General features: G+C 40.3%; 1 protein-coding gene across 1 annotated transcript in view; it reads left to right on the top strand.

Annotated features, from left to right (window-relative positions):
• The window catches only part of CTNNA3 (catenin alpha 3), a 917,365-nt gene that overhangs the window by 198,329 nt on the left and 693,407 nt on the right, over positions 1-25,629 (top strand). Inside the window, exons 5-6 of the mRNA XM_073353443.1 lie at positions 950-1,213; positions 18,032-18,235. Coding sequence (XP_073209544.1) covers positions 950-1,213; positions 18,032-18,235 — 468 coding nt within the window. The remainder of the gene's footprint in view (positions 1-949; positions 1,214-18,031; positions 18,236-25,629) is intronic.

Raw genomic sequence — 25,629 nt, 5'->3', positions numbered from 1 at the left:
TGATCAATGAGGGAAGCAGTGATCTGCTTCTGTTTAAGGCTCCCTCTGTGTTGCTTTGCCCCTGAGTCTTCCAAATTATCCTGAGGAAGCAAGATCTGGTTTGGTGGTCCCCCAGTCCTCCACAAAAATATGGGCTGGAAGAAGGGCCCTGTTTATTCAGTATTGAAAGTGCCATTTTCCAGCCATCAGCTGATGGCGAAAGAAGTGCCTACTGCATTTTTTTTATAATGTGTTTAGATTCAATGCCAATGGAAGGGCTTCTCCTCAGCTTGCCAAGGACTCACTGCTGCCCCCACAGTCTTTTGTAGGCAGTTTTATTGTCCAAACTTAAACAGTTCCTCAGCTCTCATTTTACATCTCAGGCTTTTGCTGCCTCCCCTCCCAGAGGAGTCTGAGGGTCCTGCTTTTTTTGTGTTCTGTGGGTTTGTCTCTCACTTGGTCTCTCTTTGACCCTTTATAGCTCCAGGTGCAGCCCCGTCCCCTAAATTAGCCCAACTGGGAGCACTTGTTCTGGCACAGGGACACTGGACCTCCTTCAGTTATGGGGCCAGCCACCCTGTGACAGGTCCTTATTGACTTCAATTGACTTTCAGGCTGTCAGCAACTCCCTTCTCATTTTCACACTCATTCTTGTGCCTTTCACTTCACTCTTCTGCCCACAGTTTGAAGGAACCGAGGCTGGAAGCAGGGGATTCAACTATTCTAAAAATCCCATTCTCCCCGCCCCCCGCCCTGTTCCTCTTCCTTTCCCTCAATTTAATTTCTGCTTTCATCTAAGTTATTTTAAAAATAAGTAATAAAGTACTGCAAAAGAAAGCTATAGTAAATCAATCTTTGTTGAAATTTAAGTCACTGTTTCCTTTAGCAAATATAGTGCAGAATGGAATACTTTGGTTCTACATTACTTGTCAATTTTAGTGTGCTTTAAAAACTGTTCTTTTGCTGGCAGGATTTGAAATCTAGCAATCAACGAGATGAAATTGCAGCAGCACGTGCTTCTCTGAAGGAAAATTCGTCTCTTCTACATTCAATTTGTTCAGCTTGTTTGGAACATTCAGATGTTGCATCCCTTATAGCCAGCAAGGACTCAATTTGCGATGAAATACAGAGCGCTCTCAATGTCATTTCTAATGCTTCTCAAGGAATTAGAAATCAAAAGGTTCATCCTACGACTCATTCAGCTATGCTAGGAAGTGCACTTGATGAGCTTGAGGTAGGTAAATATGTAAACATGTACCAATGCAATGTACACATTTATTTTAAATGAAGGTAGTGCTTGCTAAAGTGACACTGAAAGCTTTAGAAACTGAAGTTCAGTTTATTCAGTGTGGACAGTATTAATACAAGCTTTCTCATAAGGTGCATCAACCCTGACCTTGGTGGGACCTCTTCCTCCAGATGAGGTGGTGGTTAGGTCTACAAGCCTGTTCAGTTTTTGGATTCTCTGATATTGCCAAAAAGGGTGCTAATTAGTTCTTATTGAGTTGCTGATGGAAGGGGTGCACACATAGGACAGAAACTGGAATAAGCCTGTCAGGGTTCCCTCCCGACTCTGAACTCTGGGGTACAGATGTGAGGACCTGCATGAAAGACCTCCTAAGCTTATTTCTACCAGCTTAGGTTAAAAAATTCCCCAAGGCACAAATCCTTCCCTTGTCCTTGGACGGTATTGGTGCCACCACCAAGTGAGTTAGACAAAGATTCAGGAAAAGGACCACTTGGAGTTCCTATTTCCCCAAAATATCTCCCCAAGTCCCTTCACCACCTTTCCTGGGGAGGCTTGAGAATAATATACCAACCAATAGGTTAACAAGGTGAGCGCAGACCAGACCCTTGGGTTTTGGACACTAAAAACCAATCAGGTTCGTAAAAGAAGAACTTTATTATAAAAAAAAAGTAAAAGAAGCACCTCTGTAAAATCAGGATGGAAGGTAATTTTACAGGGTAATAAAAAGATTTAAAACACAGAGGATCCACCTCTAGGCTCAACTTCAAAGTTACAAAAACATGAATAAACCTCCCTCTTGGCATAGGGAAAATTCACAAGCTAAAACAAAAGATAATCAAATGCATTTCCTTGCTATTACTTACAATTTCTGTAATTTTAGATGTATCATTTCAGTAGGAGCTGGATTACCTGCTTGGTCTCTCTCTTTGTCTCTTGGTCTCTCCCAAATCCCCCCAGATTTGAAAGTATCTCCTTTCCCCATTGGTCTTTCTGGTCAGGGGCCAACTAGGTTAATTGATCTGATTAACCCCTTACAGGTAAGTGATTCTGTACCTCTGGCCAAGAGGGATTTTATATTACTACATACTACATACATAAAGGTTGTTACCCTTCCCTTTATATTTATGACAAAGCCCATTTTATAAATGCCACTAACCATTTATCAGGTGAAAACAATTTTGGTGATCACTGGCCTGGGCTGGATTTCAGTTGGTGTGTTGGAATAAAAGATTCTGCCCTAATGCTGTCATATATGAGTCACATAATTGAAGTTTAGAATTTGAATTATGCTCTTTTTCTGTCATTTTCATTTAATGAACAAAGTGGTTAAATTAATATCTTTTAACTTCTGTTGGTGAAAGAGACATGCTTTTGAGCTACACAGAGCTCTTTTTCAGATCATCCTGGGACCAACACAGCTACAACGACACTGCAAACTGTTTAATGAACAGACATAATGTGACTCATACGATTAGACAAAAAATGTGTTTCTGTTTTTAGCAGTTAAGAATATGTTTGAGGAAAGTCACGTCTTTCTCTTCTCCCAAACAAGTCTTAATCATCTGAGTGAGGTTTTCCCTTTGCATGTCTGTCTCTGACCTGATCTATTTGACGCCTTAGGTGACCAGAGTTCTAGTTCCAGCTCGGCCACTGGTCTGCTGCTTGACACTGGACAAGTCACTTCTCTTTGTGCCTCAGTATACCCAAATTGATCATGATGATACTGACCTCCTTTGTAAAGTGCTTTGAGATCTACGGATGAAAATGCTATATAAGAGCTAGTTATAATAGTAATAATGTTGTTAGTATTCCTTCTGGTGCTTGAATTTACTCTCTGCACACACTTTCCCTCTAGTAAAGAGTCACTAGTTCTGCATTATGGGCCTGATCCTGCAAGGTGCCCTCAATTCCCATAATGTTAGCAGGAGTGCTCCACCTTGCACAGTTTGGCTCTAACTCTGCTGCCAGAATGACAAGTTATTTTGTTATCAGGAGATAGGGATGACTGCTGAATGGGTGACAGACCCTTCCTGTCTAACACTGAAGTATCCCAGCACCACTGTACGTCTGAGTTCTGCTGGTCTGGTGAGCACACATTAGACAGATGCTGCATAATAAAAGAGAATGGCTTTAACAGTAGGGGCAATAGAATGATCTGGCTAATGATGTCACTGGGTGCCATTGAACTATGCAGTATGTCTTGGAACTAATTGCTCTCCCTTTAGCCTTTTCTATACTGGGGAAATTTAAAAAAATATTCCCACCAGTATTACTATTAAGCTACATCTATACTATGAGCTAGTGATGTGATTCCCCTGCTCGTATACACGTACTTGGGGGAGTTCTCATTGAGCTAACACGAGTATACATATATGAGCAATGGAATCACACCCCTAGCTCATCATGTAGATGTAATCTTAGGTGAGCTGCTAATACTAGTGAAAGTCCTAATGTAGATGAGGTTTATTTGGCTGGACCATGCTAAATTAATCTGTTTTTCATTAGGTATAACTGATTTAGTGCTAAAAATACTCGAAATTACCAGTTGTTTGCCTACACTGGGCACCCATTGTTGCTAACACTGATTCAGGAAGACCAGTGTTATATCGTTGATGGTAATGTTTTTCCCCCCTAAAATTCTCTAGTGAAGACAGGCTATACATGCAAATATGAGAGAAATCTGTTGAAGTCCATGGATGCAACTACTAGTGTAGAAATTTACTAACCATTAACAGAAACATCAAATACACCTTCATTGAATTTTTAATTATGTTTTAGCACGTTAACTAATAGAAATTTGCAAGAGGGATGATTTTTTCTGACCTCACACAATCTATATTGACTATGTGAAATCTATATCATTTTTGTATTTTTCAGTTTTACTGTTACTACATTTGTTGCTTTTTAAAACATAGAGAACAATGGTAATTATTATAAGATCAGAAATCCTCCTTTTTATTGAATTTATTTTTAGTTAGAAATATAAGAACATAGAAGCTCAAACTACTGTTAAATATATTTTTTTCATTTATTTGTATATTTTTTTACTGATCACAAATGGGAGCTGAGGCTGTATGAGCTAGATAAAGCAAAATCTATTGAGAATTTACCATTTTTAAGGATTTTACAAATTTTAGGGTTGAGTATGGCAAGGACCCAAAGTAAACTTTGCTCTGTCTTGCTCTTGCAAATATAGTGCTGTGAAATAAATTGATGTAGTAAATAATCTGTTGAAAGCAAATCTCATTAAATCTTTATCATGTGGAAATGTATCAAGGAGTTTACTCAACAAGTACTATCCAGAAGTTTTGCAATATCTTTCACCATTACATGCAACTGGCAATCTGAAAGTAAACAGAGATTTAGTTGAGCAAAACACAGGTAGAATTAGAACATTTTACCTCCTAAATCCTTGTGCATCAAGAATTCCACAATAAACTCCATAGAACTCCTATGACATTCATAATTAAACATAGACTAGTAATGTTTGGTTCTTATAATTACTAGGGCTGTCAAGCAATTAAATTCATTGATCAAAAAATAAATCGTGATTAATCACGCGATTAATTATGCTGTTAAACAACAATAGAATACTATTTATTTTAAATATTTTTGGATGTTTACTACATTTTCAAATATATTTATTTCAATTACAACACAGAATACAAAATGTACAATGCTCACTTTATATTTATTTTGATTATAAATATTTGCACTGTAAAAAAACCAAAAAAAGTATTTTTCAGTTCAACTCATACAAGTACTGTAGTGCAATCTCTTTATCATGAAAATTGAACTTCCAAATGTAGAATTATGTACAAAAAGCCCTGTATTTAAAAATAAAACAATGTAAAATTTTAGAGCCTACAAGTCCACTCAGTCCTACATCTTGGTCAGCCAAAAACTCCGACAAACAAGGTTGGTTACAATTTGCAGGAGATAATGCTGCCTGTTTCTTGTTTATAATGTCACCTGAAAGTGAGAATAAGCGTTCGCATGGCACTGTTGTGGCTGGTGTTGCAAGATATTTGCATGCCAGATATGAATTTTTAGCGCATGTCCCTTCATGCTTCAACAACCATTCCAGAGGACATGTGTCCATGCTGATGACAGGTTCTACTTGATAACGATCCAAAGCAGTGCGGACCAACGCATGTTCATTTTCATTATCTGAGTCAGATGCTACCAGCAGATGGTTGATTTTCTTTTTTGGTGGTTCAGGTTCTGTAGTTTCTGCATCAGAGTGTTGCTCTTTTAAGACATCTAAAAGCATGCACCACACCTTGTCCCTCTCAGATTTTCGACCACACTTCAGATTCTTAAATCTTGGGTTAAGTGCTATAGCTATTTTTAGAAATCTCACTTTGGTACCTTCTTTGCGTTTTGTCAAATCTGCTGTGAAAGTGTTCTTAAAACGAACATGTGCTGGGTCATCATCTGAGACTGCTATAACATGAAATATATGCAGAATGTGGGTAAAACAGAGCAGGAGACATACACCCCCCCCCCACAAGGAGTTCAGTCACAAATTTAATTGACACATTCTTTTTTTAATGACCATCATCAGTATGGAAGCATGTCCTCTGGAATTGTGGCTGAAGCATGAAGGGGCATACAAATGTTTAGCATATCTGGCATGTAAATAGCTTGCAAAACCGGCTGCAAAAGTGCCATGCGAACATCTATTCTCACTTTCAGGTGACATTGTAAGTAAGAAGCAATATCTCCCGTCAATGTAAACAATCTTGTTTGTCTTAGCGATTGGCAGAATAAGAAGTAGGACTGAGTGGACTTGTAGGCTCTAAAGTTCTACATTGTTTTGTTTTTGAGTGCAGTTATGTAACCAAAAAAAAATCTGCATTTGTAAGTTACACTTTCATGATGAAGAGATTGCACTTCAGTACTTGTATGAAGTGAACTGAAAAATACTATTACTTTTGTTTATCATTTTTACAGTGCATATATTTGTAATAAAAATAATATAAAGTGAGCACTGTACATTTTGTATTCTGTGCTGTAATTGATATCAATATTGAAAATGTAGAAGAACATCCAAAAATATTTAATAAATTTAAATTGGTATTCTATTGCTGTAAGTGCAATTAATCGCAATTAATTTTTCTGAGTTAATCGTGAGAGATAACTGTGATTAATTGACATTCCTAATAATTACATGTTGAAAACTGTATTAAAATAACATGCAGGGCCAGATTCTTCAATGCATTCTCAGGGCCTTTGCATCACCAGAGTGTAGGGGAGCTCACAGCTGTTGCAGAGCCACTATGTCTGTTTCCTGAGCCAGCCTTGTCAGCCCCCACTTGGCCTCAGCATGTAGGGTGTGGCCAGAGTGCAGTGCAACTGGCATGAGACCACACCCAGGTGGCAAAAATTAGAGAAGCCCAAAGGCAGCTTGAATGTACACCAGGGCTTAGGATGGCACAAATCTGCTCAGAACCTCAGGATGCTGTAGCCAGCTTTCACATTGTGCCAATGTTTCTTTTGCATGGAGCAGAAGCTCAATGAAGCAGGGAATTTGGGCCTAGCCATCCAATTTAAATACTCATTTTCTTTTGAAACTTGTTTTGCTTACTGCTCACTGCATTAATTCAGTAGCAGAAAAAGACATTCAGGCGAGACACATTAGCAAATCTGTACTGTAGCTGCTCAATCTGTCTACTTTTGTAGGTTCTGGTTCATTTATGTTGACTCTTCTACCTGCCACTACCTCTGAATTGATCAAGGAAAAAACAGTCCATTATGTATCCTTTGTCTTACACCTGACTGGGAATATTTCCTGTTCTTTTGAGCCCCTCTACGCTGTTGAAGAGAGCATATATATCTGATTAAATTATTGGAAGAATTAAAACCACAACCAGAATCCCTTTGAGTGAGTCACTTCTTTTGTTTGTTATTGCCCAATGTATAAATTCTTGATTTATAAGTGAATGTTGTAGCCATTCATTCATGTATGATACGGATCATCAGGTCGTTTAGATACCGTTACATAACCGGAACTTAAGAGGTCTTCTATGAGAAGGAATCCCTTTTGTTTCCCACATACTTTCAAGTTGCTTCTCTATGAGCATTTGGCCCTATTGGTTTACGCTCTGAGCACGTTGCCAGGCCATTCTGCAGCTTAGCCTCTGTCAGTGCATTGGAGAAAGTAGCAATGGCAGCAGTAGCAATGTTTTCTCTGTGTCAAGCCGTCCCAGGTCTGAAGCCCATTTAGGTATCATGATGTTGTAGGAGTTGAGATATTGCAGTTGGCAGGCAAACACCTGGAACCAGTATCTGCACACCACTCCATGGGGTGGTACCTCTCTGGAGCTGTTTAGTTTCAGTGATTGACTTTAATCACCTCCCAGCATGTTTAAGTCCTGTGGAAGCTGTGGTAACCCCTCCTGCATGGAGTAGAACACAATCATACATAAATCATTCACAAGCGTAATACAATATGGTCCCTAAATACATTGTGTGCAATTGTATGATCTGTCACAGTGGGTACCCAACATTCCTTAAAGACAATAGGAGATGTGGGTGCTTATTACTCCTGAAAATCAGGTCACTTTTATTTAAGTGCTTTGTTTTAGGCACTGAAGTTTGAAAAATATTTACAACATTACTTATTATAATTAAGAAAATAATCAAATAGCATTGAGGCAGTATTGTCAGAAGTGCCATGTCATAAACTCTTTATGCAAAGAATTAACTAGACCTCCCTTGACTATATCACACTACCTTTTTTCATAAATACAAAAGTACTTCTCCAGTTTAAACACCTTTGCCTGCTTGAGGCCTATGTGGAATTGTACATTTACATGCACAAACAATATAAGGAAACTGCAGCACTCAGCGAGATTAGTTTCTATTTTTGACTTTTTGTCATCTTTTGGCTATTGTGGTGCTGACTGTTATCCATGCTTAGAAGAGCCATAGAAGATTTGCACTTAGCTGAATAAACGCTTTTAATACTTAGGATACTCTACAGCTTCTTTGTTTTGACCACATTTCTGGATTCTGTATTTAAAGGTTAATTTTATACAGTACTTCTTTACAGCTCTTTTGGTAAGCAGTAACTTTTATCAAAAGTTAGTTTAGACTTATTAACTTTCAGGGAAATATGTTTTTGTAAATGTAGAGATTGATATATTAAGTAGACCAATATGCTATAGTATCTCTGAACTGTTATTTCGGTGCTTACTGCACCCAGCTGTGCTACTTTAAAATTACTATATCAAGTTATAGTGATAATATAGTATTTACCTCTCAATAGAGCCAAAGAGCAAAAGGACAGAAACAAAGAAGAGAACATGAAAAAAGATTTTGGAGAAATTCCTCACCAGCAAGTACTTTCGCCTGCATCCTTCTCCAAATGTATCATAATCTAGTGAACTGGCATATGCTAGTTTTGCAGATAGATCATCATCAACAATTGATTGTGGCTGTATTTATGAGCCAGCACCTGTACATTGGTGGGGATCACAGCAGTTTCATTTCACAGAGAGAAAGTAACAGACTGAAAACTCAGACCAGAACTAGTAAATTATTACTGATTACTCTTATTGACAAGAATAACTCCATCTGACTGGCAAATTGTTAATAGGATTGTGAAGTTTTCTCATCAAAAATAGTACTAGCTAATGTGGGGCAGTCTCCTCTGGCTTCTGAAAAGTAATCATCCTCTGCCCCACATATCCACATATCATATACACTTTTTTAGCCATTTTGACAAAGTTCCTCGTCTGCCTTGGTGGGTCCTGTGCTTATTGGCGAATTTTCTTGCCTCAGAGGTTCACGGCAGCCCTCAGTTTGGCCACTTTCGTGGCTCAAATCTGCCGTTCACTCAGTTAGCCTCATCACTGGCCAGCATGGGGAAAGGAAGAAGAACAATCCCCGCAGTCTCTGCTGATCCACCTAGTGGATCGGGGAACAGGCCAGAGACCTTCCCCTCTGTGGAACCCACAGTCCAGGTCAACTCCTCCGGTATCAAGTAGGGAGGTGGGGGATGGAGGGATGGGGGAACCCAGGCCTGCCCTCTACTCCGGGTTCCAGCCCAGGGCCCTGTGGATTGCAGCTGTCTACAGTGGCTCCTGTAACAGCTGTGTGACAGCTACAACTCCTGGGCTACTTTCCCAGGGCCTCCTCCCAATACCTTCTTTATTCTCTCCACAGGACCTTCCTCCTGATGTCTGATAATGCTTGTACTTCTCAGTCTTCCACTAGTACGCCTTCTCACTCTCAGCTGCTTGCTCCCAGCTCCTTGCACGCACCACAAACTGAAGTGAGCTCCTTTTTAAAACCCAGGTGTCCTGATTAGCCTGCCTTAATTGATTCTAGCAGCTTCTTGATTGGCTGCAGGTGTTCTGATCAGGCTGTCTGCCTTAATTGTTTCCAGAAAGTTCTTGATTGTTCTGGAACCTTCCCTGTTACCTTACCCAGGGAAAAGGGACCTACTTAACCTGGGGCTAATATATCTGCCTTCTGTCACTCTCCTGTAGCCATCTGGCCTGATCCTGTCACACCATGTACATGAACATACAGCTTTTGCTAGTTGCAATATATACTATTTTCCATTTGACATGTGACATAATCAAACCCCCAGATTTGACCCAGTTCATGATGGTTGGCAAGAAGTAGAAAGGTTTATGAGTTTCCACTTGCTTAAAGTTCTTTAGTGTTTTCATGGCAAGTAAGGTAGCTATCTGTTGAGAGGACTTAATGATTTATTACAAAATTTGGAACAGTTCGACTGTTCAACATTTAGTTGGAGAGTTCTTGATTTAGTTCTGTTGCAAAATTTTCTAGACAATATCGGAGGCCGTGACTGAAGTCTCAGGGTGAAATTCTGGCTCAATGAAGTCAATGGGAGTTTTTCCATTGATTTTAGTCGAGTCACGATTTCAGCCCCATGTGCCCATTCCATTGTAAAGAGCAGATGCAGTATTGAGGAATCTGGGGCATCCACTGAGAATAGTCCAGGAGACTTGACACTATTGTGGAAAAGAAAAATAAAGTGCCAGTGCAATTATTCATATTAGAGAGAATCTAAAATAACAAAAAGGCAGATTAAGTTCACCCTCCAAAAAAGCAATACAGTACATAATACAAACAGAGCTTCACCCATCAAATAACTAGCTTAATAGTTTGCAGGCCAGAAGTCTTCCTATTTGCTTTCTGTATCTGTATGGGAAGAGGGGAAAGCTTTGTTATTTAAAGGCACCCCATTGTCCCAGCCATGCAGTAAGAAAGACAAGACACGAGGGATATGGTTTAATTAGGCTGCAGCTTTATTAACTCAGCTGGGTAATACTAGGTAACAAGTTGTACAGTGCAGGTCTAGGTGTTCCTCAGTTGTTTCCACCTATTTCGGAAGGCTGCCTTCAGCCCTCCCCTTCCAGTTCCAGCCAGTTGCTGGGGTCCCACTGCCCTCCCCTTGTTTGAGGGATAAGGGGAGCTGGGATGGGGGTACTTATCTCCCTGACATAGGGAGCCACAATCATGCTTCCTTAGGGGTTGCAATTCTGGTTTATCAGGGAACCAAATCTTCTGTGGAATGAGTACCTGCACTGGACATCTACCAAAAGAAGGTCCCAACAAGTAGTTTGGCTGTCTTGAAGGAGCCACTAAACCTTTTCTTCTCACTGTCCACACAAAGTCCCCTGCATTCAAGGTTGCTTACTCTCCCCCTTACTGTAGATCACTTCATCAATAGTTTGCAGGCCAGGGGTCTTCCTATTTGCTAGCTATACCACCATGGGAAGGGAGAATAGCTTTGTTATTTAAAGGCACCAGACCATTTTCTCACTTTCACTGTAGGTCACTGTGTTCCAGGGCTAGTCAGCTTCCTGACTTCTCTAATACTTAACTCACTTAGAAAATAAGAGAGGAGTGTTGGATTCCACAAATCTGCCAAACCCTTGTAGAGGGGAGGTGTAGGCTTCTCCTAGTCTCACTTCCTAAGAGGGGCAAAAGCAGTGTTTCCCAACCTGGAAGGAAGGTTCCCAGACTAATGAAGGTAGGGTTCTCTGAATTATTCAAATGGTAGTGCAAATGTTGCCCTAGCAAAATTGTATTTCACAATTGAATGTTTCAGTATATATTAGTTGGAAATCAACTATTTGTTATAAGTGAATTACCTCTATATGTTAATAAATCAGTAAATACTTAAACATTATTTACTAATTGTGTATGCAATTTGCAAAACCCTTATTAGTCTGCTAGTTATTAAAGTATATGTTTTTTCTTTTCTCTCTCATGCTGTGGTAGGCAATGCCTACATAAGCAATCAGAGTAAGATAAGGCAGTGATTAAACATCTGTGATGCAGAAAAACACAGATCTCACTTCCGCTTTTTAAATTTTTCATTCACACGGTCTGTAGTGTAACTGCTGAAAGGTTAGTTTCCTCTGCATTCTAGGGTCCCTCATGACACTTCTTACCATATAAATTCAATTAGTTATAGTACATTTCCTCGATTTTCTCAAAAGTAGAATGATACTTAACTGTTGTCACTGCATTAAATATAGCTGATTTTGGTGAATCATAGAATCATAAGACTGGAAGGGACCTTGAGAGGTCTTCTAGTCCAGTCCTCTGCCCTCAAGGCAGGACTAAGCATTATCTAGACCATCCCTGTCAGGTGTTTGTCTAACCTGCTCTTAAAAATCTCCAATAATGGAGATTCCACAACTTCTCTAGGCAATTTATGCCAGTGCTTAACCACCCTGACAGTACGTTTTTCCTGATGTCCAACCTTAACAGCCCTTGCTGCAATTTAAGCCCATTGCTTCTTGTCCTATCCCCAGAGATTAAGGATAACAATTGTTCTCCCTCTTCCTTGTAACAACCTTTTATGTACTTGAAAATTGTTATTATGTCCACCCTCAGTCTTCTCTTCTCCTGACTAAACAAACATATTCTTTTCGAACTTCCCTCACAGGTCATGTTTTCTAGACCTTGAATAATTTTTGTTGTTCTCCTCTGGACTTTCTCCAATTTGTCCACAACTTTCCTGAAATATGGTGCCCAGAACTGGACATGGTACTCCAGTTGAGGCCTAATCAGTGCGGAGTAGAGTGGAAGAATTCCTTCTCGTGTCTTGTGTATGCCACTCCTGCTAATACATCCAAGAATTATGTTTCCTTTTTTTTTTGCCACAGTGTTACATTGTTGAGTCATATTTTGCTTGTTTTCATCCACTGTGATCTCCAGATCCCTTTCTGCAGTACTCCTTCCTAAACAGTCATTTCCCATGTTGTATGTATGCTCTTGTTCATGGTATAATTTCTTTCTAAAGCTGAAGGAATTTCCCTTCATAGAATAATGCTGACAACATTAATATTTTATACATATTCCAAACTGTAAACCTCCACTACTACATTGGAGTTGGGAGAGCTTGGCACAAGAGCAAGCAGCAAATTGTTAAAAGCCGTGGGAGAAAATGCAGAGAGTAGATCAGAGGTACTGGGCATTCCCATGGATGTGTCAAGCCTCTGCATGTTCCCCAAGATGTATGTTCTTGTGAAATTTTTTTGCAGGGCTCTGTACTTTTCCATAGTTGAAATTTTTGTGACCAAAGCTGGGATTTAAAGAGGTTATTTTCAAGATCAGAATCCTCATGGGTTTTAGCATTCCACTTTGCTGTCTTGGTCTACTGCCAATGTGTTGTGCTGCATTCCCACTTTGGATTGCAGCAAAGATGCTGACTGGCAATTCAGACTGTGTGCTAGAGTGGTCTGGGGCTTTTGTGAAGTTAGGGGAGGTTTTTTGCTCTTGAAGAAGTTTCTGTAGGTTATAAAACTCTTGTGTTCATGCAGGTATGACTGAGTGAGTAAATGGATACAAATGTAGTACTTTGTTCTCTTCCCCCACCTTTGTCTGGTTATGTTGCAGCATTTTCCTGATCTAGTTCCTTTTCACTTTCTTTGGGAATTAAATGAGTTCCAGAGGTGTGGAGTACTGATACCTGGTCATTAGTTGAAATTGCCATAACAATTAGCCAGGATAAGTAGAAACTAATTGTCTTGATTTAACTCTGAAAAACCAGGTGAGGCTTGGTGAGGAAAGTAGAGTCTGGTCCAGTCAGGACAGTGGAAAGGCCATACAAAAACAAAAAGAAAAGGAGGACTTGTGGCACCTTAGAGACTAACCAATTTATTTGAGCATAAGCTTTCGTGAGCATAAGCTTTTCGAAAGCTCATGCTCAAATAAATTGGTTAGTCTCTAAGGTGCCACAAGTCCTCCTTTTCTTTTTGCGAATACAGACTAACACGGCTGTTACTCTGAAACATATAAAAACAGCTTTCCTGAGTTTGTTAAATCAGGTGGTTCTGAAAGAGTGGGAGCCTTATGTGCTAATAAGGCTGAAGTCTGTGAATTAGAACTGTTAATTTATCAGCTCAAACCAAGATGGTCAGACTGTGAAGTTGAGCACAGCGTACTAGAATTGTTATCCAGACCATTTAAATGCTGAAAGCTACAGGCACACTCGATGTGGACGCTAGATGAATTAAACCTCATGTGCTGAGACTGAACCAGGCCAGATTCTCGGTGTGAAACCTGATTTTTTTTAAGGCTTTGGGAATAGCCTTTCCTAGTTCAGGGAAGGATGAATACATTTTTTAAAAATTTAGCCCTCAAGAAAGAAAGCACCTTTAGTTCTGTTTTCTCTTTTAATTAGGAAATAATTAAGGGCTGCAGTGAGGATTAAAATATGAGAAGAAAATTAGCTCATTAGGAATATTTTTGGCCATTGGATACACAACATTGGTTTTCCCTCATCATAGAATAATGCGTCTTATTCCTTACCACATATGTGTACGCGCGTTTCTGACCATATTATGTATGTATGTTTAAACAGAAGGACACTGATTTTAAAAACCAACTAAAGTTACATAGTTGGCACTTTCCAAGTTAACTGAACAGCCTCTATTGGATGCATATAAAACCTACTGAAATCATACCATTCATCATTGTATCCTGTCTCCTACTGAAACAAATTGTTAAATCTAACTTCAGACGTTGTAACTTTCTAGGCTCTCTTCTCAGAAACTATACAATAGCAGTAACCACTTTTTTGACAGTTTTGAATATGTGGTCTTCACCTTGACTGTTGCAAATATTGATAGTCTAATATTGATAGTCTTTCCAAAAATTAAAATCAACATTCAGAATTTTGATCTCTGTGTGTGTATCTGTGTTTGGGGGATAATGGTTCTCTGAAATTTTTGAAGCTTCTGTGATGATATCATGGGAGGGAGAAGTGAGGAAAAGAGCTCCTCTGTTGCTCAAATATACAAGAGTGCCAGTTAGCTTTGATCTGCCTCTGTGTACACACCCTACTCTGGTCCTGATCTGTACTACCTAGCACCCTTGAAATGAACAGGACACCAATGAGGATTTGAGGACTTGGGGTGATGTGCTCTCATTTCCAGGTGGCGAGCAGAACATAAACTACATACCACGGCCCTGAAAAGTGCAGCCGGTAGGACTTGCAGAAAGCACTACCTGTTTTATACAAGTTGTTTTATGTATTGAGGTTATAGAGGGGTCATACTCGGTAAATTTCATATCTGCTAATGAATAGTAAGGATAAAGCTGAATTGGCACAAGTCCATGAGAGTTCTCGAGCAACTTGAGCGTACTAGAGCATGATATTTGAGCTTGAGCTTTAGTGCTTTAAGCATATTTGGAATATTACACTATTTCTGTGCTGTGGGAAATGTCAGGTCCATGGTCACTTTAGTGCAGTGAGAAGCGGAAGACCTAGACTGGTCAGAATTCCAGTTTAGATGAAAAATACATTTGTATTTAAAAATACATTTGTATTTAAGGAGATCTGCAAAACAGTTTTTAAAAATATTATACTGGTACTCTTTTAAAAGTTGCATAAAGAGGACCTAATGTTGTTTTCTTGCTCTCCTCCCCACTTATAAATATTTAGAAAATTAAATCTAGTTTTCCCTGGTTTTGCTAGAGGATCTCCTAGCTTTCTAAAAGTAACTCAGCATTCCTATGTTTTCAATGAATAAGAGAATCGGTATCAGACTTTCTTTCTCTAAATCATTCATTAGTTATTGAAGTTAGGTGTTAATGAGTTTTAAAATGACTGACTAAACACCTGTCTCGTCTCAGTAGTTCACACTTGTATCTTCTGATGCCACCGTGTCACTATTTCTCCACTCTTAGAATTCTCCAGTCAAGACAGGACATGAATTTCTAATGTAAAACATAAGCAGAAAAAATGACAATCTTCCATGACTTTGTTAAATACCAAAAGAAGCCCAATTATCTTTCCCTTTTTATAGGCCACCTTTAAAAGTCTGTAAAAAGTGGACTACTCATGTTGGATAAGTACAAGTAATGACTTCCCCTTTCAAACACCAAATTTGATTAAGGAGCTCAAGCTCTTAGTAGGGGTCTGGACTTAATTTCCTTGATTTGGGAGGGAGACCAATTTTACTTACTTTGGCTTCAGCTTCTACTGTACTCTTTTTAGTTTTTTTATAGCAGTTCTTTTGTTTTAAACATGGTACTCAGTTTAGCCTTAGATGGTAAGAGGCTACCAGCATCCCCAAAAGACTAATGTTGAACAAAAATAAGGAATAATAATACAGGCTAATATTTTGCAGCTTGCCCATTCAGCCTCTTGAAGTGGCAATGCTGCTTTTTTGGCCCCACAGAATCACAGAAATGTAGGGCTGGAATGGACCTTGAGAGGTCCTTTAGTTGACCCCTAGCACCGAGGCAGAACAAGTCTACTAGGCTATCCCTGATAGGTGTTTGTCTAACCTGTTCTTAAAAATATCAAATGAAGGGGATTCTGCGATCAATCTTTGAAGCCCGTTCCAGTGCTTAACTATCTTTATAGTTAGAAAACTTTTCATAGTATCAAACCTAAATCTGCCTTGCCCGTTACTTCTTGTCTTACCTTCATTGGACATGGAGAACAATTGATCACAGTCCTCTTTATAACAGCCCTTAACATATTTGAAGACTTATCTTTTCTCCAGGCTAAACGTGCCAGGTTTTTTAACCTTTCCTCATAAATCAGGTTTTTCTAAATCTGTTATGTATTTCTGTTGCTCTCCTCTGGCCTCTCTCTCCAATTTCTCCACATCTTTCCTAAAGTGTGGTGTCCAGAACTGGACATAGTACTCCAGCCGATGCCTCACCAGGGCTGAGTGGAGCAGGACTACCTCCTGTGTCTTGCATTCAATGTTCCTATTAATATGCCTCAGAGTGATATTACCTTTTTTTGCAACTGCATCATATTTTTTGATTCTCATTCAATTTCTGATCCACTAAAACCCCAAGATCCTTTTAAGCAATACTACTGCCTAGCCGTTTATTCCACATTTTGTAGTTGTGCATTTGACTTTTTTTCCTTCCTAAAAATAGTAGTTTGCTCTTGTCTTTATTGGATTTCATCTTGGTGATTTCAGATCAAATATCCAGTTTGTCAAAGTCATTTTGAATTCTAATACTGTCTTCCAAAGTGCTAGCAAACCCTCCCTGCTTGGTATTATCTACATTTTATGATCATACTCTCTACTCAATTTTCCAAGTCATTAATGAAAATATTGAATAGTATTGAACCCAGACTAACCCCTCAGGACCCCCCAGGCACTCTTCTCCCCTCCCCCCCTTTGACAGCAAACCATTGGTAACTACTCTTTAAATATGGTCTTTCAACAAGTTGTGAATCCAGCTTATCTAGAACACATTTTCCACTTTGCTTATGTCAAAAGCATTACTAAAATCCAGATACATTACGTCAGTAGTTAGTATTGTGTTCTAATATCAGCAGAACCCATTCACATGATCCAAGATGGCATCTTTCAGCTGTGGGCAAGCTCTGCTGGCTTCTTTTTTATATTCAGAGGAGACCCAGATCTCTGAGAGCTCAGTCATGGGAGGTTTTGAATATCCCCAGGCTTTGAAATGAAAAAAAAAATCCACTAATATAAAATCTTGTGCCCAGGCAAAACGTATTGTAGAAGGATACTAAGTATTAACTAATAGCATTGTTTTATAGTACTATAAATGTACACAGGCAATTTCTAGCTTTTGAGAGTTTACGATCTAAAGTAGACAAGACAAACACATCATGTGGAGGAACAGTTCAGGAAAGGGGAGGGGAAGGAAGTGGAAGACTTATGGCCTTACTGAAAGGTGTTTCAGGGAAGGAATTGAAGGGAGAGAGGAGTTAGGTAGACAAAGGGTGAAATCCTGCTCCATTTAAGTCAGTGGCAAAACTCCCAGAGGAAGGATGATCTAGTGATTAGGGCTTGACATGAGACTCAAGAGGCTGGATTCACTACCCTGCTCCACTACAGACTTCTGATGTGGCCTTGGGCAAGTCACTTAGTCTCTCTGTGCCTCAGCTTCCTGTTTGTAAAATGGGGATTTTAGCACTTCCTTACCTCACAGAGGTTTAGATAAAAACGTTAAGTATTGTGTGTGATGTGCTCAAACATCACAGGGATTGGGGTCATATAAGTACCTAGAATAGGGTGAAATGCTATTTGAGGGGAGGAAACAATAGCAGTAATGTAGGAGTGGGAGTGATTTTATGATCCAAAAGGTGAGGATGAAGATCTTGAATTTTGATGTCAATGAAAATATTGAGGGCAAGGTAGGTATAGTTAGAGTGGTGGAAAGGGAAGATGCCTTGAGCATCATTATTTTGGATATACTTGAATGGCAAAGAAGTGGTAAGAGGGAAGACTGGAAAATAGAATATTACACTTAGCCAGGCAAGAGAAGACCAAATCATGGACATTTTTTCTAATTTTTTTCTAGAGTTTAATCATATTGGATCCACTTACAATGAATGAAGAAAAAATAAGGCCATCACTAGAGAAACGTTTGGAAGGGATTATCAGTGGGGCAGCACTGTTAGCTGACTCTTCCTGCACGCGTGACTTTCATCGAGAACAAATAATCACAGAGTGCAACGCCATCCGCCAAGCTCTCCAAGATCTTCTGGCTGAATACATGAATAATGTAAGTGACCAGTTCTTTCCTTTTGTTTTTTGTGTGTGCTTCAAAGCACATTTTCTACATTGCCATGCATTATGTATAACTAATCTGGTAATCACCGGTGCCTTTTGACCTTTTACTGTAGTTTCAATAATTCAGGCTACTTATATATTTATTAAAGTGCCAAAAGTAGTAGTTCTCATACATGTATGTGGTACACAAAGCTGGATAAATTTTTTTGGATGAATAGTTTATTCACCAAAAAATGCAGTTTCAGGTAGACTGAAACTACTCGTGAAATAGGGTTAGTTCAGTGACTAGTTGGCCTGCACTTCCTCCCCCTTCCCAAATTGATGTTTTCTAAACACAATGTTTGACTTTCCATTTTGAAATGACATTTTGTATAGAAGTTTACCCCTATGCATTTAAAACAAAGGAGAGAGAGAGAGAGAGAGAGAGAGAGAGAGTAAAAAAACACTTGACAATGAAACAAAATGAATAAAATAAAACAAAAAAAATCCTGTTTCGGGTTGTCCTGAAACAATTTTTCCCCCCTGAGATTTTTTTGGTTTAGCCACTGAAATGAAAGATCAGTGTAGCTCAGCTCCATCGGTACGCTAAGGGAAAGCCAACTATTCATCTTCAAAATGAGCAAGATTTATCCTGTCCTAGGCAAACTGTGAAATATCCTATATCACAAACTGAGGGATATGTAAGTTACTTTATCTGTGCGGTAGGTGTCTCAGAGATACTAAGTTTCTTTGAATGCTGGGGACTTTCTTTATAATTTTACTTCCTGATTGTCTCTTAGAATTTGAGGACTGGGATTCTGGGATTTTATACTTATTTCTACAATAAGCAGCAAATTTTATGAAGTCTTGTTTTATATTGTGTTAAATTCTGAGTAATCCATTTCCATATATTCTTAACATAAACATTCAGGCAGTCATAACTGATCAGTATAAGAACAACAAGCTGTACAAGGTGAGATCCTCTAAATGCAAAATTGTAGGGCATGGAATTTTGAGTAAATCCAGAAATCTGATTGCCTGGCATGCTTTATAATGTGTCTGTGATAAATCTTTGAAAAAGTGATAGTTTTTATAACTTTTTTTTAAAAAATGATTTTTAGTTCTAAGTAACTAGTTTGACACATAGCTAAGTGCACTGCCAGACACAAAAAATAAAGTTGGTAGGACAGATATCATTAATATGGGGACAGTGTATTAACATCATGGGTTTCTTCTGGAAACATAATCATCATTTTCAGTAGACACACTGATCTTATCTAAGATGATAAGAGATGCATTTGAGATGATGCATCTGACACAGTCCATTGAGGGGATAATTGTGTAATATAGCTATTTGTTTCTCCTTATGGGAGCTGAAATTCTTTTCTTTTTTGTAGGTACTGCTAGTCGACATATTCAAGGCCATTCTGTAGTGTGTGTGTGTGTGTTTAAGCTCAGGATAATAAAGTAGAGAACTTTAAGAAAATCTTTGTATTCCCAGGTGTGTATTAGTCTCACAGAGATTATACCTGCTGATCTCTTCCTCTAGTCATTTATTATAGTTAGAGAAAATCTACAGCAATCTTAAATTAATGTCTGTGAACTCAACTTGGTATTTCAGGCTTGAAATCTATAAAGATACTTTTAGTTCTGATTCTTTTCACCGTCAGCATTAATTTGTCTGAATCTACAATGAATTGAAAGCCTCTCTGGCAATACTTTCTGAACATGAGTAAGAAATACAATATTTCTTACTTAAGCTCAATTTGAACTGTAATCATTGTTACATGCACAAAAGATTTAAAGTAATCTTAAAACATTTGTGATCCCTCTTAAAACAGCTTAGAGTGCATTTGTGATTTATTGTAGATAATTCTTCAGTGAGTTGTTTAAATATAAAAATATAAGAAAAATTCTGTCAGTGTTTTATTATTCTTTTCAACATTATTGCAGAAATTATGTTGAGGCCTGTTGTTGTTACTGGATGTGATGATAGAAGAAGCCTCTTATTCAAATTATTATGGTCCCTTTTGTCTGTTCTCACACAGTAAAATGCAAGTGTGGCAAGGAGCTCTGGGTGAAGAGACTTGTGTGCCTGTGCAGAGCCCCACTGATTTCTGATACTTTGATTTCAGTAGGGCTTTATGGCAGAAGGATCTGCCATTGCAGATATCATTGCAGGATAGGGGCTTATTTCTGTAAAGTTTGCTGCAGAATTGTATTGTAAAAACGACATCTTGTTTAGCATTGTAATCCTACAGAAGTAATGCCTATATTTTTCCACAAGAAGGGAATAATTTTGTACAGTTTAATCACAACTTCAAAAAAAAAAAAAGGCAGAGGCAGTTCTGCTGCAGGTGGGGAAATTAATTAACTGATTAGAATGAAAGACACACATCTTTCAATCTATTGTACTTACCTTTATTTCCCAATATTCAAATTGAAATCCCTTTACTTTCTTGCAAGATGTTGTCTTTTTATTTTGATTGCAGAATTTGGAAAGCTGCCTTCATTTGTCTTGTTCTGATGCCATTATATTCCATTTCTTAGAACTAATCCATACTTTGCATCTATCATTGACGCTATTTCACCTTAATGGGTCTATTTCTATAAAAATGCCCAATTTTTATATATTCTGTTAAAACTTTCTATTCTCCTTTGAGTGATGTCCCTGTGGGTGCTCCACTTTAGGTATTGAGCGCCCCTGTGTTTTTCATTGGAGATTTGTGGTAGCAGTGCCTGGTTGGGTCTCACATGCACAGTCCCCGTCTCGCGCCGCCTCAGGCGGTTAACTGGTGCTGTGTCACCAACACCCCCTCAGTTCCTTCTCTGTCGCCCTTGGCTACGAGTAGGAGCATTCAGCAGCACCTCAGAGCTTAGTTAGCATAGTATACCCTTGTTAGTTCTAGTTTTGTTATACAGTTAACTCCTTTCATTTCCTTGTCCCCGTTTATTTTAAAAAAACAAAAATCCAAAAACCTTGTTTCCCGACTAGAAATAGGTTTTCGTTGAACTGTTACTCCTGGATTTCCCCTCAGGGGCATGCCTGGTTCTCTGGGCTTCAAACGTTGCCTCACATGTAGGCTATCAATCCCAGTGTTGGACGGGCACGCTCAGTGTGTTTGCTGCTTAGGCGAGCCACATGTGCCTCAAAAGTGCCTTCATTGTCACAAACTGACAGCCCACATCAGGAAAGCTAAACTGCTGCTCATTGAGAAGTCTCTCTGGCCGGCGTCTGAACCAGAAGCATGAACATCCCCGGGACACAGTTCACCGACTGCAGCCTCTGACAGGGGCTCTTCTTTGTCTGTGACTCATGTGACAGACCACGAGCTAAAAAGGTGGCTAAGAAGCGTACGCGGTCGGTGTTCCCCAAACTGAGAGACCTTGTTGGTACCAACAGGCTCCTGCCAAGATAGCGGGACCTTCTGGTATTGTGGGTAGCATGAGAGCTAAAGACTGCCCCAATGCAGGCACCAAGGGGAAATAGAAACCCCATGCCTTGGCACCAGCGGAGCCATCCTGACACTGCACTGGGCACATCAAAACAATTGCAGCCTATGCTGCCACCTCCTGTCAGCATAGTACAATTGACAGGTGCACCCATATAGACAACAGCTCCACAGCAGCTGGTACCCACCATTATCACATCAACGGCACCGAGGCTGTCGGCACCACAACAATTCTTCCTTCCCAGAAACCTCATGGTGTCCTCGACACCTGACTCTCCCATTCTCGGCACTGAGATCACCACACCACCATCGGTACCGAGCTGCCCCACCACTCCACCGCCATCTGCTCCCCCTTTTTTGAGCGATGACGAGGATGGGGACGAGGGAGAGACATACCCTTGCACCACTTTTCCCCCGCCCACTAAATGATCAAACCAGCCCTGCCACACAAAGGGTACTATACAGTGTCCAAAGAACAGCAGTGGTACAGGCACCAATGGATGGCACTTATGCCCTTCCCTCCACAGTGGCAGTATTGGGCCCATGGGTGGCATATCCCCCACACCATCTCAAACCTCCTAGCCCACTCAGGGAGTATACACAGCAGTCACCTGTGCCATTGGTACTGGGGCCATCTGAGCCCCCTGAAGAGATGATGGGAGACCAAATAAATCTCTGATCAGGATGTTGAACCAACAACTCATTTTTCTTCATCATCCCGAGACAACACCATCATGCCCCCTGCTCACAATGTGGGGGATGACTTTAGACATTTCCAATATTTCTATAGGAAAGTTGCAGATTCCCTTGACATCTCACTGGAGGAAGTGCAGGAGACACAACATAAGCTCGTTGACATCCTGCAAACATCAGCATAATCTAAAATCACTTTACCCATGAATGATGCAATCATGGAACCTGTCAAACACATCTGGCAGACCCCTGCAACAATTGCTCCAACCTGCAAGAGGTCTGACTGGAAATATTATGTCCTTGCAATGGAAATAGAGTTTCTTTTTTTACATCCCAGACCAAATTCCCTGGTAGCGGATGCTGTTAGTGGAAAAGGCAGACAATCATATCTCAGAAACACACCGTATGACGAAGACTGGAAGAGTCTCCACATCATATGCACACAGACACAGGCAATCTGAGCCACAAACCCGGAAACAACAGCCGCCAAGGAGATGACAACTGTCAAATCAGTCTACCACATCTCATCAACCATCCACCAGGCAGCAAGTTTGAGATGTTGGTTGAGGCCCTGAGACCCCCACATCTCCCAGCACCAAGAACTCCTACATCTCCCAGCCATTCGGAGACTGTTTAACCCCCTACTACTCAGTCTGGCAATCTATCACTACAGACAGATGGATGCTGGAGATAATCAAAGTTGGATACTCCATCCCATTTACTTCCAACCCCCCCTCCCCATCCTCCCTCTCCGTCCCTCTTCAGGGACCCCTCTCAGGAAGATCTACTGCATCAGGAGGTAACCCACCTCATCCATCTAGGAGCAGTAATAAAACTACAGAGGGACGGGTTTCTACTCAAACTAATTCCTCACAAAGAAAAAAACGGGAGGATGGAGGCACTTTCTCGAAGGGCACAAGTGCTTCACAAGATCAAAGAGGACAAGGCCACAGTAATACTGATAGCCCCCCACATGGCCTCGTCAAACATGGTTCCCCTACATTCCTAGAATGTCAGTGTGCAGACCTCTCCTACCTCATCTCCTGTCCCAGGACTCAGGACAAACCCTGCACCCAAACTTGGAGACATTCTGCCTCAAAGAATGGTTGCTTCATGGCTCTAGGGACCTGAAATGACATGCTCCAAAGAAGGACAGAGCATTTTATTAAATAGTAGCAGACCAACTACCTGCCACATTAGCCACTCGCTCACTGCTCCACCTGTCAATGAAGATGGCCTGTCTAGTCGCCATTACATCTGCAAGACAATCGGCTTGATCCAACCTACACAATATTTTCCAAAGATAAAATCATTCTGATTGCATTTCAAGTTTTTACCTAAGGTCGCCTCCTCATTCCACCTCAACCAAGCCATCTACTTACCAGCATTTTATCCTAAGCCACATAAGGATAGACGAGAATTATTCATTTCAATCACAGAACAATCAAAGGGAAATGCTATATCCAAACAGAGGTTCTCCAAATGGAATTCAGAATGCATCAAACTGTGTTACCAGCAACAGAATCTGCAACTCCTTATGGGGATTTGTACACATTTCAGCAGGGCAATGTCAACTTCGATAGCTTTCCTGAACAGTCTTCCCATTACGGACATATGTAGAACTGCGACCTGGGCCTCTGCCCATGCGTTTAAGTAGCACTACACATTAGAGCAGCATGAAACATCTGATGCATTATTCGGACTTACCATATTATCCTATGCCACGACTTCAACTCCGAAGCCCCTTCCTTCCATTGGAGGGCACGGCTCTGAAGTCACCTAGAGTGGAGCACCCACAGGGAGAAGAAGAAGAGAGCGTTACTCACCTTGTGCAGTAACTGAGGTTCTTCAAGATGTGTGTCCCTGTGGGTGCTCCACTACCCTCCCTCCTCGCCTCTACTTAGGAGTTTCTCACTTTGCTTTGCAGTAGAGAAGGAACGGGGGGGGGGTGAGGGGGGTGGGGGAATTGATTGCAGAGGATCTTGGGACTACACATGTGTGACCCAACCAGGAACTGCTACCACAAATCTCTGATTACAAGCACAGGGGCGCTCAACACCTAAAGTGGAGCACCCACAGGGGGACACATCTCAAAGAACCTCAGTTACTGCTCAAGGTGAGTAGTAACCCTCTCTTCTTGGCTGTGCACATAATTTTTTTTTATTTTGATTTGAACATCAATTTCAGTTGATCTGTGTGTGATCTTAAAGTGTCACCAGTGTCAGAACTGCTAAAATGAAAGCACAATTTGGATCATGTTAACCCTATGTCATGCATCATAGTCATTACTATTTGAAAGTCAAAATATGCCAACAGGTACCAAAAGTTACCACAATGATTTCTTCTTGTTAAGTACATGGGAAAACTATACTAATCTAAATTGGTGCAATGGCTGGGATAGGCTGCATTTTTCATGGAGACTATGCTATATTAGTTCACTGCAATAACTGGGAGAGAGTGGGAGGTGCTGATTGGTGGGGCCACTGAGAGGCGCTGTGGGGGAGGGTGGGAGCTGGCTGCCGGTAGGTGCTCAGCACCCACCATATTTTCTCCAAGAGTGCTGCAGCTCTGCAGTACCCATGGAGTTGGTGCCTATGCCCCAGTGCAATTGTCAAACCAGGTGAAAATAGGTGTTGCCCTGCCTATCTGTCTAATCTGTGGGCCCCAATTGGGTAGGTGTGCTCTGCCTATGCTTAACCCCATACGAAACGGCCAGAGGGTTGGAGTTGGGGACAGAGGAAGACTCCTTTATAACCTATAGCCCAGTGATTAGGGTATTTATTAGGGCAATCCTAGGTCAATTTCCCCCTCTGCCTGATGAGAAGGGTTTGAATAGGAGTTTTCCACTTCTCAGGTGATGACTCTCTAGTCCAATGGTTAGGGCAATTTTCACTCTCTGGTCTAAATAAATATTAATTATTTATACAAATTGCAACAGCTTCAACATCAGAATGTACCATAGTCTGGTGGCTAGTTTACTCACCTGAGAGGTGGAAAACCCTGTTCAAATCCCTTCTCCTCATTAGGCAGATGGGGCAATTAAACTGATGTCTCCCATATACTGAGTGAGTTCCCTTACAGTGGACTACAAGGTATGAGGGGAAGTTTCCTCCTCCTCTTTCATTGCAACACCTAAGTCCCTTTCTGGATCCAGGTGTTTATGCCCTGATTTTCAGAAGTTCTGAGTGCTCAGCAACTTCCCTAGATATTATTAACAGCTACTTGGTGGTCAGTACTTCTGGAAATTATGCCATAAATCCAT

Source organism: Lepidochelys kempii, chromosome 7 (assembly GCF_965140285.1).
Source record: "Lepidochelys kempii isolate rLepKem1 chromosome 7, rLepKem1.hap1, whole genome shotgun sequence".
Taxonomy (NCBI): Eukaryota; Metazoa; Chordata; order Testudines; family Cheloniidae; genus Lepidochelys; species Lepidochelys kempii.
The sequence above is the reverse complement of the archived record's forward strand: the minus strand, read 5'-3'. Positions and strand labels throughout refer to the sequence as shown.